General features: G+C 41.0%; 1 protein-coding gene across 1 annotated transcript in view; it reads right to left on the minus strand.

The window, feature by feature from the left end:
• ARHGAP10 (Rho GTPase activating protein 10) overlaps positions 1-20,297 on the minus strand; it is a 371,669-nt gene that overhangs the window by 190,120 nt on the left and 161,252 nt on the right. Inside the window, exons 6-9 of the mRNA XM_036764654.1 lie at positions 16,094-16,204; positions 12,141-12,245; positions 5,620-5,749; positions 148-254 (exon numbers count right to left, since the gene is read on the minus strand). Of these exons, the coding sequence (XP_036620549.1) occupies positions 148-254; positions 5,620-5,749; positions 12,141-12,245; positions 16,094-16,204 (453 nt within the window). The remainder of the gene's footprint in view (positions 1-147; positions 255-5,619; positions 5,750-12,140; positions 12,246-16,093; positions 16,205-20,297) is intronic.

The raw sequence follows: 20,297 nt of genomic DNA on the forward strand, positions 1-20,297 counted from the left end.
CTTCTAAATTTTTTCCTATCTCGTATTGCAGTGATAAAAATGTACCAGGCCTTGCCCAGCAATGCCAATTATAAAGGATTACAGAAGGGTTGCATCATCCCCCCCACACGTTCCACTCTTCTTTGTGGAGTGTGACAATATACTTACAAGCTTGCCCCCCGATCGGTGTTCAAATGGAATCATGGTAAACTTCTTTGCCGCCTTCCTGTACATGCAGTAGTGTTTAACCCAACTGGAGCCAAACGGAGCAGGCCCTGAAGCAAAGGAACAATTTTATGCTTTTTAAATGATGAGGGAAAACCTGGTTCACAACTCCTCTGTATGATCAGCAGTGTTCTCTGCTCATGGATATTCGGGAGGAAGGGAGGACAGAAAGGACCAAAAAGCAACATTCTCAAACATGTCAGCAATACTGCTCGCACAAGTGAACAAGTTAAGCTCTTCACCTTTGAAATGCACTGCGGATTTTATTCTCATTTATATTTGATATCTGTGAGGGGAAAAAATATTTATAGTAAATGCAGTGTTGTTCTTTTTAACCCCATCACTACTGGGCAAGTGTAGGACCACGTAAGAACTTTACTTAACAGTGAATAATGCCAAAAACTATCAAAAGGAAAGGAAACTAGATATGGTGAATATAAGTAGAGGGCCTTGGAGTCCAGAGGGCCAGGATTTAACATATACTGATATATATTACACTGTGTGGCTCTGGGTAAATCACTCAAACCTCTCATTGCTAAGACACAGATAAAGTGCCAGTGGAGAGAAGTTCAAACGTGGGAGTTCCGTACACTAATGAAATAATAGGAGTGGAGCAAGACTCATTAGGTATTCATTCAGCAACATATATTCATTTAAGGACTAGGTTTAAAAATAATTTAATAACCAATAGTCAAATACTTTATATAAACTGAAAGCAGTTCTCTTCTCTTTGCCATGAGTTCTGTGAATATTTCAACTGGATGATTTTATGATGTGTGATTTTTATTGTGAAATCATATGGATCATAGTTTTAGAGCTGGAATGATAATAGTAATAATCACCTGCATTTATACAGTGTTTTAAGGTTTGTGGTGCACCTAGGTGGTGCAGTGGATAGAACACTGACCCTGGAGTCAGGAGGATGCGAGTTCAAATCCTCCTCAGACCCTTGACACTTACTAGCTGTGTGACTCTGGACAAGCCACTTAACCCCAACTGCCTCCCAAGGTAAATAAAAAAAAAAGCTTGCAAAGCATTTTAGAAATATTATCTCATTTTACCTTTACAATAACGGAGAGATAAGGGCTATTATTCTCCTTTTACAGATAGGGAAACTGAGGCAGACAGAGGTTGACTGACTTGTTGCCTCACACAAAGGGACCTTAGTGATCAGCGAGTCCACACCCATCATTTTTTCTGCCTTTTGGTTTTTACACCACATTCATTTCCACAACTACTTTTCTCCTAATTTTGGCCATTATAACCACACTGAATTCATACTCATATTTATTTTTTTGTTCATTTATACTGTTGCAATCAGTGTTTATATCGTTTAATTAGTTTTGCTTACTTTACATCACTCAGTTCTTTTATGTCTTCCCATCCAAACTTGTCATTTTTTTAACTTTTAAGCTATCTTTTATTTTTATATCATCTTCATTTCTGAATATATCCCTCCCTTAACCAACAAGGTATCCCTTATGACAAAAAAAATATAAGGAGGGAAAAAGCAGTTCAATAAAACCCACTAATGCACCATCTATGTCCTACAACATAAACAACATTTCATACCCATAGTCCCCCACCTCCGCCCAGAGGAAGTACATTTGCTCCCCTCCTCTCTGAGGCCAACCTTGGCCATGATATTTATACATCTCAACCCTACTATTTATGGATAAGGAAACTTGGGCCCAAAGAGTTTAAGTGATTTTCCCAAGGTTACAAAGCTAATACATGTCAAAGGGGAACTCAGAGTAATTATCAGAGGCAAGGATTCAAACCCACATGCTCTGATTCCCAATCCAGTCCTCTTTCCATGGAACCATACTGCCTCCACATACACAGCAGCCACACCCTGGTAAACCATCTCCACAGATGTATGAAATCAGGTGGAGGGCAATCAACAGGCCTCAAACCTGTTGGTGAGTTGCGGGGGACATCTACCCTGAGCATGTGAAGACTCCCGCTTGAGTGGATAAGAATAATTTTTTTCCAGTGGCCATGAAGACAGCTGAAGCAGGCACCACGGAGCACTAGTTTGGTCAGGTATCAAAGACACTGCATTTTGGACAAGTCATCTTGATCTTTGTCCTGCCACTGGACTTTGATGATTCAGGAAGAGAGAGTGAGGTGGCTGATTCTGCCCAACTCCACCTCATTTAAATTTAATTCAAAAGCAAGTGAAGACATCACCCATAATGTCACTGGTCCTCTTCGAAAACAAAGGATGAACAACAACTGCCTCTACATACTAAAAATATTCAGAACTAAAGATGAAGGATAATGTGGGAAGTGTAAGAGAAAATAAAAATGATCATGAGACTGGACTGGTTCCTTCTGGAACCCAGCATCCTTTTCTGTGCCTTTGAAAACAATACTTCCACACTCTAACAAAGCACATAAATCAGAGAGGCTAAGAGGCCACATGTAGCCCAATCTGCTAAGAGCTAGGAGCTGGTGATGCTCCCCTACCACTACAAAAAAATATCTAAGAATGAGGCACTTCGAACCTCATTTTAGTTCAATTCCTTTTAAGTCTTTTAAGGTCAAAGGGCATGAGTATGAAACCTACAAGCACCTTTCTCACTCTAGATCATCCGGTCGCTTGCTTCTAAAGGTTTTAAAGTTCTGATTTATACACCCTGGATTTTCAAACTCTTCCCATAAATTCACTAGACATGACAGCTTCATCAAGACAGATGATCAGTGGCTTTTCAGAAGACCATGATTGATTCCTTGGAGACGTCATTCCCCCAAAACTGCGCAACTTGGCCAACTGACTGCAAAACTCAATCCAAATCTGAATATCTGCAAATGGAAGAAAAGTGGCACTCGCTAGCTGATAAGACGGTTTCCCTACATCAGTTTTATATTTCATCCAAAGTATGGCGGATATTTAACTGCCTCCAGAGTCTTCCACACTTTTAAATTGGTCAGTTAAACTGAAGTGCTGCAAATCAGTCATAAATGGTAAGTGAAAGGAAGGTTTGTGAGCTGCTCTGATTACAGTCAACAGGAAGAGAGGGAGAGACTGTAAATAAGGAACATTCTCATGCTTCCCTCCCTGCCTTGTACCACCAAGCAATCAGGACAGCTCCCACACCTCCCACAGGTGAAGAAGGAAGGCTCTGATCTCACCCGTTAAATGATACCCAACAGTTAAGATCTGATTGGATCTGGAGATTTCTCAATCTCCAATCACATAAATGAACCGCATCCTCGGAAACACAGGTGTACTCGGTGCAGTCTTAACATTTGGTGGGAAATAAGGTGGGGAGGGGGTGATGCTATTTGGAACAGAATGTCAGGAATGGCAGCACATGCTTGGAGTAGGCGAGGGTCTGGTGGATTGCTTGAGCTCAGGAGTTCCAAGCTGTAGTTGGCTAGGCTAATCAAATGTCCTCACCAAATCTGGCACCGATAAGGAAAGCCCGCAGGAGTGGGCAGAAGGGAAGGCATCGGAAACAGAGGAGGTCAAAGCTTCCTCGACGATCAGGAATGGGACTGGACCCACAACAGTCCCCAGCACTTCACACCTAGGCAAGATGGGGGACTCAGTCTCCAAAAAAGGAAGGGGGGGTGGCTGTAAAGAACCATTGAGATTATCTAATTCAACCCCTTCCTTTTGTAAATGAAGAAACTGAAGCCCAGAGTAGTTAAACTACCGGCTCAGAATCATGCCTGTAATAAAAAGAGGGTGAAGACCGGACCCAGGTACGCTAACTCCAAATCCAGTATCCTTTCCTCTACACCATATGGCCTCTTCTCCCAACACTCTAGCCAATCCAATCCATCCCAAGTTGATAATTGCATAGTTTTCCTGCTGAGTTACATACGGAAGAAAAATAACAGAACTGATGAGAATGGAGGAGGAGAAGAAGAAGGCAAGCGGTAACAAATAGCTGGCTTTGATGAGCCCACGTAGGAGAACCAAGAGGGAAGCACCATGGCGGAATTAAAAGGTTTTAGTGTGAGAGGACTTGGGTTCAAATCTCTGATCTGCTGCTTACTACTTGTGTGATATGAGAAAATCACTTAAGCCTCATGGAACTCATTTTCCCCATCTTTGAATTAAAGGGGCTCGATGAGCTGCCTAAGGCCTCTTCCAACTCTAAGTCGACAGACCTCTGAGCCAAAGACAATTCCTGTCCCCACCAAAATAAATCATCAGCACCCTCTTCCCTCTTCTATCTCTCTTCTCTCCACCTTCTCTTCCCTACCTCCTTCAGCACCATTCATTCAGGCCTCTCTTCTCCCCTCTACCTCCATTACCATCATTCATTCAGACCATTCTTCCCCCTCTCTACCTCCATCACCACCATTCATACAAGCTTCCCAGTGTGGAAGAAGGACTGGTTCAGATCCTGGCCCTTCCAACACTTTCCCTCCCCTGCCACACACCCACACACACAGAAAGTGAGACCCAACTTTTCATTTAATCACAACTCCTCCCCCAGGAATAAACAGCTAAACGCATTCAGACTCCTTGCAATGTGTCCTTGGGAAGCCAGGGTGCTCCAGAAAGTTACCTTTCATCTTATCTTGCCTAGAATAAGACCTCTACTTTACTTCCCAACCACTTCCAAGCCATCCTAGCACATGTAGCACCCCACCTCCCACCTACTCATCCATTCTACCTGCCACCTTTTTCTAACTCAGAATGTAAGCCCTGGAGCATAGATGTTCTCTTGTTTGTTTTCTCAAGCATAATGCCTAAAAAACAGTAAGTACTCAATAAATGTTCTATCAATCTATTTACCTATTTAAACTTGGGCTATTTTTCTTAGGACTAGAATACTAAGTATCCTACTTAGTAGATTAAGGAGGGAGATGAACCAATGGAGAAAAGTGAGAAAAAGTGGTCAGTCCTCTCCTCTTGCAGGAGGAAAAGAAGGATGCAGTGTCATGGAAACCAATTTACATTTTTCTTTGGTTCTTTGCTTATAGCTGTTTTGACTTCAGTATTTTCTTTTGAGTTCTTATCTCGATCTTCACTGTCACCGTGGTAGCTTTTTATGGTCAGGTTCTTTCATTGTTGCTGTTTGCTCATTTTTCTATCCTGTTCTTGATTTGGCACTTTATGTTAATGTTAGGCTTTGTTATCCACTTGGGAAGCAGGCTTCAGGCTTTTTTTCACTGCTGTTTTCAGAGCTAGTTCTGGGAGTTTCTATTTTTAAAGAAGGTGACAGACAAAAAAGCTCAAACATTCAAGCATATATCTATAAAAACAAGCCACTCGATTACCTGACAGAGTTGGAAGGGACCTTGGAAATCCTCTAGTCCTACCCCCTTATGTGACGAGATCAGAGAATTTTTCAGGTGGGCTACTATGCCAGGTGTTTGGGGGCAGAGATGGGTAAAGGAGAATCCCACAAGAACTCATCACATTAAAGTTCAGTGTTGCAATCCTCTTACTTTTTTCCTGGACGTAGAGGTAGCCTTCCACCGCAAACTGACTTCCTCTCTTGTGCTCCTTGGGATTCTGTCTGATTTTATTCATGAGATCTTCTACTTCAGATCTTGTACCTTCAAAACGATTTCTAGTCTAAAATGAATGAAAGGCAGACATTAAGACTTTAAATGTGATATTTGAAGCAAAACTGAAAAATCTAGATTAATTCTCTAGGAAAGCAAAGATTTTAATCAGGTTCTCTGTACGTTTTTTTCAGTTATCCTTCATTTAGCTCATCGTTATGGTGTTTCTTGTTGTAAGGGAAAAAAATCTGAAAGCTAGTTAATAGAGGAAAGGAAGTCAGAAACTAATGGTGATAAGGTTTTTTAAAGCTCTATATGATTGTATGACCAAATGCACAGTCACTAGCATTAGGTCCCAGGCACAGAAAAAAAAATCAATCAAGCCCACATCCAAGTGTTTCCACCCACTCAAAAAATATCAATTTTGTTTAATTCATGTGGGATCTGGAATAAGGGGGTATTTGCAAACATGGAAATAATAAGTCGAATTTCAACTCATGGAAAATAAAAATGCAAGATGATGGAGCAGAAAAAGCTGAGTCCTCCTAACATTCCCCTACAAACAACTTTAAAATAATACTTCAAATTGAATTCTGGAATGACAGAGTCAACAAAAAGTCGAAGTCAGACATTCTTCCAGATCAAGAAAACTTAGGAGGTTAGAAAGAGAGATCTGTGACATGGGGGAAGAGGCTGGCCTTGAGACCACATGGATAAAATAGCAGTGGTGGGACTAGGTGGTGGTGAGGGAAACATCAGCAGTTTGCGGGGCTCTCAAGCCAGAGTCAGTAAGGGGACCTGGCAACTGATTACAAGGGAACCCTATGCTAGCACTGGACACAGGACCAGACACTGGTTGGCAACTCCACCTCTGGGTCATGGTTCAAGAGGGAAGCACTTTTGGGTCAAGAGAGAGAGGAAGCCGTGAGAGGCAGTATCATTTTGGTCCCAGGGGAGGAGGGGCTCAAGGAGAAGTACTGATTGTAATTACAAGGGATCAAAGGCCCTTCCTGCATAAGGACCAGGCTGCAGACCAAAAGAGCAGTGACCACACCTTTCCTCAGATCAGGCCACTTTGGGAGCACCAAAAACTTCCAAACTCCCAGAACTAGCTCTGAAAACAGGAGTGGAAAAAAAGCCTGAAGCTTGAGACAGAGCCTCTTCCCCCTGCTGCCCAAGTTGAGAACAAAGCCTAACATTAACATGAAGTTCTAAATCAAGAAACAGGGCAGAAATATGAGCAAACAACAAAAACAAAAGAACCTGACCATAAAAAACTACCATGGCAACAGGGAAGATTATAATACAAACTCAAAAGAAAACAATGAAGTCAAAACAGCTATAAGCAAAGAACCAAAGAAAAATGTAAATTGGTCTCCATGACACTGCATCCTTCTTTTCCTCCTGTAAGAGGAGAGGATTGACCACTTTTTCTCAATTTTCTCCACCGGTCCATCTCCCTCTTTTACCTACCCACATGAAAATATCCCCCAAAGCATGGTCCTCAGCCTTTATCCCCTCACTTCTCTATATGCTCTCTTCGGACAAGCTCATGTGTTTCCGTAGTTTCATTTATTACCTTTATGCAGAGGATTAATAAATCTATATATCTAGCCCCAATTTATCTTCTCACTTTCAGTAACGCATTTTCAATTGCCCAAGGGACATCTTCATCTAGACATCCTGACAGTACTTCAAACACAGTATGTCCAAAATTGGATTCATTATCTTATCCTTTTTAAATAGATCCATTCCTTAAAACTTCCCTATTTCTATTAATATCACTATCTTTCCCAAGTCAACCAATTATTTTTGACTCTCCCTTCTCTATCACTTCCCACATTCTAAATGATTGTCAAGTCAGGTTGATCCTATATTATCTCTCCCCTCCATTCCCTCTTCTCTATTCACTGCTATCATTCCTAGCTCACATTCACAGTACTGCTCAACCAGACCACTGAAATAGTTTCCCAACTGGCCCATCCTACCTCAATCTCTTTCCTCTCCAACCCTTTTCACAGCTACAAAAACAGTCCTATTTAAACAAGCTTGAGCATATCACATCACCCTGATTTTCAATGGTACCTCATTGCCTATAAGATAAAAGTATTATCTCTGAAGCCTGGCAGGAATTTTTAAGAGCCTTATTAAGACCTCCTTCCCCAATGTGGCTCCAATGTAATTCTCTACATGGATGCCAAGCTAGACTTTGAGTTCTTGTCCTATGGCTTCCAATCTCCATGAATTATCATAGGCTATTATCCCCACATCACCACCTTCAGAAATGTTTCTCGTCCTTCAAGACTTACCTGAAGAGTATGTGTGTGTGTGTGTGTGTGTGTGTTTGCGTGTATAGTATATATTATGTACATGTGTACACATATACTCTGTGTCTGTCTGTCTGTCTTTCCTAATCTCCAAAACTGACAGTGATTCCTTTCCCTCCTCAAATTTCTTACAAGGCTAGCCGTGCCAAGACTTCTCCTCTGTCCTTATCACATGCTACCTTGGATTTTATTTATTTGTATTAATCTATCATTCTCCAATCTATCCTCCACACAGCTGTCAAAATAAGATACAAGTCTGTCCACACTAAACCCCTACTCAAGAAGCTCTATTAAGTCCTAGTAACAAATACTAGCCTCACTCTGGCATTTAAAGCCCTTCACAATCTGGCCTTAACCTATCTTTCCTGAATAACTCTACCTTACAAACACCTGACACATTCCTTGTTTCAGAAAACTAACTTCCTTGCTATTCCTAATAAGTTAAATTTCATCTCCTGCCACATTTCCCCCAATCATCTGTACCACTCCCCACCCTATGCCTAGAGCATCCCTCACTCCTTATACCTGTCTGCCTCTTGGAAGCCATAGATCCCTGTATTAAGACTCAGTTTAAGAAGCAACCCCTACATGGGACCTTTCCCTGTTCTTTAGATTTGAGGAAGCTTCAAACTTAGTGATAGCTTGTGTCTATTTTAAATATTCCCCTTTAAGTGAATTCCAGGGTTGGGACAAAATGAGTCAAAAGAGAGAAAAGGTCTCTTCCTGGGTCATACTTCAAGATCCAACCAAACCACTACAAGTTCTGAGTCTCTGTGGGTCCTTGGTCTACAGGCTCTAAGATCCTTAAAGGCAAGAATTCTTTTTTTCTCTCGGCATATCATAGGCACCTAACAATGCTTATTGGATTAAACTGTTTTTCCTGATAAATTCTAAGTTTTTTAAACTTTTTTAACCTTTGTATCCTTCGCACTAATGCACTGCATATCAGTCATTTAACAAAGGTTTGTTGAGTTAAATTTAATTAATGCAAGAACTGCTGATATAAAACTGTGATGTACTTCAAGTAAAAAAATCACTAGTACACATTTTCCCCTCTCTCCTCTCACAGTAAAGACTGTCACCACGGGAAGCTTATCACAAGAGAAAAATGGTGACAGGGTACATTTCTATAGGCCTGATTAAAGCAATATTGGAAAGGAAACTAATTTGTAGAGATCTTTTATAAAACAAATGAACAACCTTTGTAAAGGGATTTCAGTTCAGTTCCTGAAAAAAAAAAAAAAAAGACTTAGTCCCTCCGGTCACAAATTGGATTCAGCACAGTCCTCCCTTTCTTACCTCATTCTTCTTTCCCCTTCTGACCTCTCTCCATTTTTCAACTCATTTCCCTCTTTGTTTCTCAGCCTCCAACTCCTTCTGAATTTCTTACCCTCATCTCCTTTCCTCAATTTCATCTTAATCTACCTTACCTAATAGCCCACCCCTACGCAATATTGCAAGAGAAGCTTAAAAAATATCAGATTTACTACTGACAAGCCATTATCTGGTTTCTTATTCCTCTGCAATTCTTTTCAACGGCTTTGAAAAGGGAGGAGTATGGCATAAACCATGCTACTGTCGCGCCCTGAAATTTAATTGCGTTGCTAGACTATACAAAAATCAGCGGTTGGCCTACAGTTGGGAGGACCTGAAAAAGATCTCAGAAACCATTGAGTCTAACCCAGTCCTTTGACAGAGGAGAAATCCGGGGCTGAGAGAGGTCAAGTGTCTCGCCCAGGGTCAAACAGCTAGTATCTAAACTGAGGTTCTCCTGACTGACCGCAGGCACATCACTTTATGTACTCTACCACTGCACAGCCTGAGAAGTTCCATATCACTATGGATGCATACAACCACGGACTAGAATCCATTACATTGCGTAATTTTCCCTTCCATACCCATGTATCTTAAGAGAAAAAAAAAGTCCAAAATTACTTAGGCTACAGATTATGCTCTAGGAATTACAATAACGCCACCTCAAATATCTTCAAGTTTGAAAGTATTTTATGTATCTTGGCTGATCCTCATAAAAACACTATGAGGGAGGTTTTGTGGGGAGTCTGGGAGGGGGGTTTTAAATTATCAGTTGAACTCTCCAACCAATAGTCTTCAAGAGTTGACTAGGGGCATGAAGAAATTAAATGACTTGCTGACAGGTACGCAGTTAACAATGAACCTGGGTCTTCCTAACTAAAAAGGTGACACTCTACTACATCAGAGAGGTATTCTCAAGTCCCATTTTACATGTGGTTAAATGACTTGCCCTTGGGTCACACATCTAATAGGCATCAAAGGTTAAGATTCAAACTGAAGAAAGAAGATGGGTTGGTCACCCTAATTTGCCTTTCTTTGTGCCCAGCAAAGAGCAAGTGCTAAATAAATGCTTCCTAAGTCAAAAGCAAACAAGAACGGTACTCAGCACTTTGGATTAACTGTAGTGTCGGATGGATCCTACCACCCAGTGGGTCATTTAGGGGACTCAGCCAGGAGTTGCATGGATAAGCACTGCACAAGACAGGGAGGCATGAATGAGTCATGATGTATGTGACTAGAAGAGATAACCACCATCAATGAAATCATAACTCCCCTGAAGTATCTGAGTTACAAGGTTGCTGGGGTTTTGTTAAAGGTCACATTCCTTTATGATCATACTTCATATGAAGTTACATTTTAAATAAAAAATGAAAGCAACCTTCCCCCACTCATTCAACCAACTCTCACTAAGTAACTTCATCAGGTCCCATGGGTTTAACTTTCATCTCTGTATGGATGACTCCCAAATTTGGATATCTATTCCCATTAGACATTCAAACTACAAATATCGGAGGCAGTTCAAACTCAAAAATCCAAAATTAAACTCATTATTTTCTCCCCAAATACTCTTCCTCTTCTAAACTTCAAAACTTACCAATTTCCATCAAAAGTCATGATTATCCTTCCAGTTTTCCATATGCATGATCTTGACTTTACCTTGGACTTCCTCCCTTTCCCTCACCCCATCCATCTAATCGGCTGCCAAATCTTGCTGTTTTCTACCTTCTCCGTAGCATCTCTACATCTAAACCTTTCTCTATATCCAGAAAGCTACCAGTTTAATTCAGGAACACGGCTTCCTAACTGGGGTCCCTGACTTAAGTCTCTCCCAGCTCCAACCCATCCTACATACTGCTACCAAGGTCATTTCCCTTAAGGGCAGATGTGACCCTGTTACTCTCTTAGTCAATCAACTCAGTGTTTTTCTATTGCCTCTAGGATTAGCTAAAAACAAACCTATGTCCAAACCATCATCCCAGCCTCGAAGGAGATTACTCCAAGCCAAGCAACTAAAACTTCTCTCTGCCTTTCATGTAAGATCTCCTTACCTCCAACTCTTTTGTTAAGATCCAGGCCACATACTGCTTTTTATATGAATCTTTTCCTGACCCCCTCAATACTACTGTGCACTTCTCTCTCTTTCTCATTATTTTAAAATTAACTACTTTGTATTTATTTACTCCCCTCACAATTATTTACAACTATTCACACTCTTTACAATTAATCTGTGCATATTTATGTTTATACCTATTGTCTTCTCGTGACTAAGGACTGCTTCATTCTTTATACTTCTATCCCCAGCTTCTTGCATAGTGTATGTCCCAAAGCAGGAGCTTAATAAAAGCTTATTAATTTGAATTGAAAATTGAATTGAAAGACTGCGCTTGGGATATAACAGCTTAATACTTATTGACTGACAGTCTACAGAGATTGGGAAGTAGCTCAATATATTTTAGAGACCTCCAAATAAGTGGGCCAACAGGCAATTTTTTTTATAACACTAAATATAAAACCAGGACAACCATTTAAAGTTTACAGTATTCGTAGGGATACAACCGGACACCACTAGGTGTCAGAATCTGCTTAACCCTCGGCTATCATAAAGCAGCACTATGTTATACCACTAACTACCCAGAAGATGGCAGTGCATCCTCAAAATTTCCACATATTTGCTGCTTACAAATAGTGTAGGCCAGTGTGTTGACATTTCTTACTTATATAATAAAATTGCCCAAACACACGTTTTTAAGAAGCCACAGATGTCTTGTTCGTGAAAATTCCAAGCATCTATTTAATGGATAAAACTGCCCCTTGCCTTACATTCTGAATGTTGATCTGCAGTTCCATCTTGTAGTGGTTGAAGTCTTTAGCAAGTTCATGGCCCTGATGATAGAACGTGAACATTCCCTGGAAGAATGACAGCATCTGTGGCAAACACACATACCAAAAAAAAAAAAGGCTTCATTAGCACAGGAAGGAAACCCACACAATCTGGAAATTTCACTAAAATAGGCTTTTTGCTAAAGAAGGTGCATGGGAGAGCCAGGAGAACAATATACATACAAATATACACAAGGACATGAATGAAAACAATGCTAAAAGGCCGAGAGGCACAAATAAATTTGAATGACCAATCTGTGTCCTGTAGATCAGATGATAAAACATACCATCTGTGCAAAGGGGGAATACAGTTACAGAATGTCACATACCCTGCCAGATGAGATCACCTGTTGAGTTCTACTGATTAGAATTCAAAAGGGGTCAGAGGAAAGAAATATCAAAAAATAACTACATTTTTTGAAGTATCAAAAAAATAAAGAAATTGCGGGGAAGAACCCAATTTCCTCTCTCAAATCCTTCGCTTCCTTTCTACCATCCCCCAATGACCCATTATTCTATTTTTTTTAAAGGAGTAGAGACTTGTCCTAGGATTTCATTGGTAGGTATCTCCCTGGTAAAGAAACTCTTCTCTACCAGCACAGATCTGTACCTTCTCTGTAACTTATAGTCTTAGAGGGCACAGAAATGGCTTAAAGGCTACGCTTAGGGTCACATCCAGTGGATGTCTGAGGTAGGATTTAAATTCATGTCCTCCTAGTATTGAAGTCAGCTCTCTAGCCGTTGGGCCAAACTGCCTCAAGCTGAAAATAACTGGACTAGAACTAAAAACTCCTTATTATCCGAAGGACAGTCTCAGACAGGGTTCTTGAAGAGTCAGACTACCTGGATACCAATCCTGCCTCCAACATTAACCAACCATAAGAAGCTAACTTGCAAGTCGTTCACCATCTTTGAATATAACATTTCCATCAACTAAAAAACTGGGATAACACCTATGGAAACTGCCTGGGAAAGTTGTTTTAAGGCTATGAATTATTCATACCTCTAACTTCTTTTAGGCTTGTCGAGTTTTCAGAAAGTTAAGTCAATGACAAAAGGAAAGAGAACCACTCATGGTAGGTCAGAAAATCTGAGACCTAGTCCTAGACCTTGGAGAAGCCACCAGCTGTCTTGGTCCTCAATGCCTTCCTTTGTAAAATGAGGGGGCTGGAATAGATCAAAGGCCTTAAATGTAAAAGGAGTTCTAGAGATTCGATGATCCAATATTCTTATTTTATAGGTAAAGAAACTGAGGCCCTGGGGCAGCTAGGTGGCGCAGTGAGTAGGGCACCGGCCCTGAAGTCAGGAGGACCTGAGTTCAAATCCGACCTCAGACACTTGACACACTTACTAGCTGTGTGACCTTGGGCAAGTCACTTAACCCCAACTGCTCTGCCTACTCCCTCCAAAATAAAAAAAAAGAAAGAAACTGAGGCCCAGAGAGGATAAATTTCTTGCTCAAAGTTATAAACTTTAATTACTGTTCAGTCATTTCAGTCGTGTCTGATTCTTCGTGACCCCATTTGGGGTTTCCTTGACAAAGATGCTGGAGAGATTTGCCATTTCCTTCTCCAGCTCATTTTACAGATGAGGAAACTGAGGTAAACAGGGCTAAGTGACTTGCCCAGGGTCACACATCTAAAAAGTGTCTGAGGCCAGATTTGAACTCAGTAATTCCAAGCCTGGCGCTCTGTGCAGTATGGTGCCACTTATTGGTCCCTTCTATGTCATAAACTAGTTAGTGTCAAAGCCAGAACTTAAATGCCTAGCTCTAGATTCCCAAGGTAGTTCAACGTTACTTGCACTCACAGTGCTGCCACCTTCCCTTTCTCCTCTGTGCTCTTTTCTGTTCATTCCATAGATGGTGGTCACTTCTGTCAAAGGTAATTCAGCCAGTCACATGTCCAGTCAAATACAGTACGATACCAACTCTAGAACAGACACGCTGGACTTAAATCTTTCCTCTGGTGCTTACTACTTGTCCAGGAGTCAGGCGGGTCACTGAATCTTGGCAAAGCCCCTTCCCAATACTATGGAGACTCTTAACTACCTTCCACTCCATTTGCATCTGCTGCCCTGCATGGTTTCAACTCCACAAAAAAAGATGCAGCCACAGCAGGGCAGCTAGGTGGCAAAATGGACAGTGCACTGGACCTACGGTTAGGAAGACCTGAGTTCAAATCCAGCCTCAGACACTTACTGGCTATGTGACCTTGGGCAAGTCACTTAAATCTGTTTGCCTCTGTTTCCTCATCTGTAAAATAAGCTGGAGAATGAAAAGGCAAACTACCACAGTATCACTGCCCAGAAAACCCTAAATGGGGTCACAAAGAGTCAGACAGGACTGAAAACAACTTAACAACACACTAGGGTACTCGGCGGTATTCCACTTACCTTTACCCCTGCCTCCTTTAGAATGTTGTCTCTTTTTCGATTATAAGCTCCTTGAGGGCAGGGACTGTCTTTTTTTAATTATTAATTGTTTGCCTTTACTGGCTTGGACCCTGACAATGGAAACACTGTCAAAAGCACACACAGGGCTGTAAGATTCAGGCAGTGTTTTCTCGCATTTGAAATCACTCAAGGACTACTGAAGGAAGTCTGTGCTTGGGAAGTGAAGGAAAGTCATAGCTGATTCAGAGTCAATGACTTCACCTGGCTCAAAGTCAGCAGCCCTGGCACATATCGGTATTCATGTTGCTCTTGTCAATGACACACGCATGTGCTCCCCATGAGACAAACAAGGTCAAAATTAATTTTGGTCACTGTGCAACACAGAATCAAAAACTGTGATTTGTATCAATGTGAGAATGCCTCAACAACACAAAATGGGGCAGTGAGAAGAATCAGAGATGAGGAGCCGAAGGATACAGCTTCAAATCCCAGCTCTGTCACTGTGTGACCTGGGGCACGTCACTGAACTTCTCTGGGCCTCTGTTTCCTTAATCTGCAAAATGAAGGTTCTGGAATCGACATCCTCACAGGCCCCTTCCAGCTCTAGTGCTGTGATCCTGGTGTTACTATCAGGTGAAGGATGGTGATAGGAATGGAACCTGCGATGTCACTGGTGCAGGGAACTTCCTCCACCAGTGTAGACCATCACACGTTCTTCCACTTACTGTTTGAGAGAGCTGCCTAGAATGATGGTGTCAAAACTCAAACACAGAGAGGGTGGAAGGGAAGCAAGGAAGGCGGAAGAGGGGAAGAAGGGGGAGGAGGCAGAGGAAAGAAGGAGGAAGTGGGGAGGAGGGAAGTGGGGGGGAGGGAAGTGGGGGGGAGGGAAGTGGGGGGGAGGGAAGTGGGGGGGAGGGAAGTGGGGGGGAGGGAAGTGGGGGGGAGGGAAGTGGGGGGGAGGGAAGTGGGGGGGAGGGAAGTGGGGGGGAGGGAAGTGGGGGGGGAGGGAAGTGGGGAGGAGGGAAGTGGGGAGGAGGGAAGTGGGGGGGAGGGAAGTGGGGAGGAGGGAAGTGGGGAGGAGGGAAGTGGGGAGGAGGGAAGTGGGGAGGACCAAGAGGGAGCAAAGGGAGATTATTTCTCTTTTTTGTTGTTGTTCAGCTGTTTCAGTTGTGTCTTATTCTTTGTGACCCCATCTGGGGTTTTCTTCTTTCTCCAGTTCATTTTACAGATGTACAAACTGAGGCAAACAGAGTTAAGTGAGAGCCTAGGGTCACACAGCTACTAAGTGTCTGAGGCCAGATTTTAATTTAGGAAGATGAGCCTTCCTGACTCCAGGCTCAGCACTCTATCTACTGTGCCACCTAGCTGTCCATAGTGGAAAATGTAGGTCATGTAGAAGACAGCAATAAAAATTTATTTACCAAAATACAAGTATATATGTGCATATATAAATACATTTACATATATACACATATCCATACATACACACACATACTTACTGGTTCCACAAACTCAAACTTTTTTCTTTCTTGGATTTCTTGAAGCTTGCACACATATTCGAGAGACAGCTCATAGAAGTGTTTTCGATTCTGTTCCACTTGGATGTCTGCCTGTATTCAAAGAATGCAGATGGGTAAAATTACAGGCGCTGGAAAGATGTTCTCCATATGATAAGGTAGACTGACTATACAGGCTTAAAAAAAAAAAGACTGAACAAGAAAGCTCCAGGCAAAAGATAAACCTCACAAATAATACACCCAGTCCTTCTCTAAACATGGAAATCACATACCTCAATTAACCCATGGCTCTGAAGACAAAGCTTCTTTTAGCAAAGCTGGTCTGGGCGTGGAGGGGAGTTAGGGTATGCCAGGGAGTGGTTACGATGGCACTGTCCCAGTTATAGTCCTCTTATGGGCAAATTAAGGCTCTGCTGAAGGATGAGTGAACTCCGAGACATCTGGTCCCCCTCACTCCCCACTGCTAGTGACTGCTGAGATTATTTCCCTTCTGTTCTGCATATATCATTTTAGCAGTATTTATATTTTTTCTAATTGCGTGTAAAGATAAATTTTAACATTCATTTAAAATTTTTGAGTTCCAAATTTTCTCCTTCTTCCCCTATCCCTCCCTAAGATAGTAAGGAATTTGATAAAGGCTGCATATAAGTAATCATGTAAAATATATTTCCATATTAGTCATGTTGTGAAGGAAGAAACTGACGAAAAGAAACACACACACACACACACACACACACACACACACACACACACACACACGAAGTGAAAATAATATACTGCAATCTGCACTGAGGCTCCATCGTTCTTCTCTGGATGTGAATGGCACTTTTCCTCATGAGTTTTTTGGAATTGTCTTAGAACGCCATATTGCTAGAAATAGCTAAGTCATCCATAGTGGATCATCGTACAATATTGCTGTTACTGTGTACAATGTCCTGATTCTGCTCATGTCACTTTGTATCAGTTCATGTAAGTCTTTCCAGGTTTTCCTGAAATCCACCTGTTCATCATTTCTCATAGCACAATAATATTTCACTACATTCATATACCCCAACTTGTTCTGCCATTGTCCAATTAAAAAGCATCCCTTCCAATTCTTTGCCGCAAAAAGAACTGGTATAAATATTTTTTGTACATATAAGTCCTTTCTACTCCCCCTCTTTTTTAAATTTCTTTGGGATACAGACCTAGAAGTGGTATTGCTCAGTCAAAGTATATACACAGTTTTATAGCCCTTTTGGCATAATTCCAAACTCTCTCCAGGATGGCTGGATCAGTTCACAACTCTACCAACGGTGCATTAGTGTCCCAATTTTCCCACATCTCCAACATTTATCATTTTCCTTTTCTGTCACATTAGCCAATCTTATAGGTATGAGGTGGTATCTCAGAGTTGTTTTAACTTGCATTTCTCTAATCAGTAGTGATTTGGAGCAGTTTTTCATATGAATATGGATAGCTTTGATTTCTTTGTCTGAAAACTGCCTGTATGTATCCTTTGACCATTTATCAATTGGAGAATGACTTGTATTCTTACAAATTGGCCTCAGTTCTCTATATATTTGAGCAATGAGGACTTTATCAGAGATATTTGCTGTAAAAATTATTTTCCAGGTTTCTGTTTTCCTTCTAATTTTCACTGTATTGGTTTTGTTTGTGCAAAAACTATTTCGTTTGATACAATCAAAATAGTCCAGTTTTCATTTCATAATGCTCTCTATCTCTTGTTTGGTCATAAATTCTTTCCTTCTCCATAGATTTGACAGGTAAAATATTCCTTGTTCTCCTAATTTGCTTACAGTATCACACTGTTTGAAAATTCAGGACTCATTCAGCATGTTTAAAATGGTAAATCTATAATGTACCCATTTTGACCTTATCTTGGTATACATGGCACGAGATTTCGATCCATATTTAGTTTCTGCCATCTGTTTTCCAGTTTTCCCAGCAGTTTTTGTCAAATATTGAGTTTCTATCCCAGAAGCTGGAGTCTTTGGGTTTATCAAACACTAGGTTACTGTGGTCACCGACTACTGTGTCTCGTATACCTAATCTATTCCACTGATCCACCACTCTATTTCTTAGCCAGTATCAGATACCTGTGATGGTTACTATTCTGCATATAACTTTCATGAACACATCATCTGCCCCCATTAGAAATTTAGCTCCTTGTGGACAAAGATCCTATTTTTTAACCTTTCTTTGTATACCAAATGATTATCATAGTAAGCACTTAATAAATGTTTGTTCACTGGCTCAAGTGCCATCTGGCCCATAATACTAGGCAGGAGACTGCCCCAAAAGAGGTGGGAGTTAACCCCAAATGAGACAAAAGAGCCAAGAAAACATGGCAGACTTCATCTGGAGTGAAGCAAAGGAGGGTTCTATCACCTCCACCTTCTTAAATGCTGCCACCACTCACCCACTATCCTTATCCCCTCAGAAGTACAAGTGACCACTTGTTGACATGTTGAAAGGCTCTGCATTTCAGATAAGACTTGGACTAGATAACCTGAGAAGTTCAATGGTACGATGGAAAGAACATTGGCACTGTAGTGAGAGGACCCGGATTTCAAATTCTACCTGTCACTGCCATTTTGACATTGGGCAAAATTATTTAAAGCCTCTGGGTCTCTGTTTCCTTAGCTATAAAATGAGGGGTGGGAGGGTTGATTAGATGGAATATGAAGTTTTGACCTATGATCCTATGATAATATTCCTTCAAATGCCAGAATTACATCTATTCTTCTGCCAGCCCTGAGATTAGCTCACCTGCTTCCCTTATTACAAGGTTCAAATGTTCCTCCTGAGAAGGGTTTCTTTCCTCCCACGACCCACTTCAGAGTGGAACACACTCACACAGCGTTCTTCCCTGGCATTCTTTTGTTAAAAGCAGGCATACAACTGTCCCAAGGATTTCTGAACAACTATTTAATCATACTGATGGAGCACTTTCTGGGTTATAAGCAGAGATATATTAGCAAATGTTTAACAATTGGCTCTCTAAAAAGCACAGGACAAACTTTTATGTTTAACCTGCATTATCAACATTTTCTCCATCACTTTCTTAAGTCTAGACAATCAACAAAACAAAAAAAAATCAATCCCTGATTTCTGAATTAGAACATATATAATTCTGATATATATACATATATAATTCTATAGAATATATAATTCTCATAGCTATAAATGCAGGCACTGAAAATTTATCAGCATAAGGTGGCATCAGCACACCCCTTCTACTAAGGCACTTTCCTCTCAAAATCTTGAGGGCTAAGAATTAAGTATTATTACATGAATCTTGGTGAAGAAACAGAAATTTTAAGTATCAGAAATGTCTTTTTATTCAAATTCCAACGTTCTTCCTTCTTAGTTGCACTGTCTCAAATCTCATATAATTCAGTTTTTCCTCTTCCTCACCTATGTTGTGAATGGAGAGAAAAAGCATTCTCTACTGTTAATTCTCCCCTCCTCTATCTCCTAGCCATGGAGGCTTTCTATATAATTAAGGAGACAGAGATTTAGACCCAATAAAGAACAAAATCTGAAGGGACAAGCCAGGAGACCATGATTTAGCAAAGGAGTAGGGAGGAGGCATATTAGTTAGATGGCTGATTTTTTTCCTTAATAAATAGGGCCTGTTGTGGTTGTAAATATTTTGTGGAATAGTGAGAATTTTCTGTAACCAGAGCCAACTGAAGGAAGCTTTGATTACGTGCAATTTCTGCCTAAAACACAAATTCCCATAATAAAAAACATTCAATTACTTGAAGATTGGAAACAACTTCCCACTAAATCTCTTCAACAAGTTACATATGCATATATATATGTGTGTGTGTGTGTGTGTGTGTGTGTGTGTGTGTGTGTGTGTGTATATATATGTATGTATGTGTATACACACACACACACACACACACACACCCATAGTTCCTTCAGCTATTCCATAAATGACATGGTTAGAAGTCCCTACCCTTTCAGATTTGTTCCAGTTCATTGGCATCTCTCCCTCTTTAAATCTCAAGCATCATTCCATTTGGCCTGTCCTATGGACCTACTCAGACTCTAATTTCAGGAGTCATTTATTTGTACACACCTCTGGCTCCCTCTTTTCCTACTCACTTTACCAAAAGGGATGTTTTCTTTCTTTCATCCATTAGTCGACATTAATCTGTCTGCCCCAAGCAAT

The sequence above is a fragment of the Trichosurus vulpecula genome, chromosome 6 (genome assembly GCF_011100635.1).
Source record: "Trichosurus vulpecula isolate mTriVul1 chromosome 6, mTriVul1.pri, whole genome shotgun sequence".
Taxonomy (NCBI): domain Eukaryota; kingdom Metazoa; phylum Chordata; class Mammalia; order Diprotodontia; family Phalangeridae; genus Trichosurus; species Trichosurus vulpecula.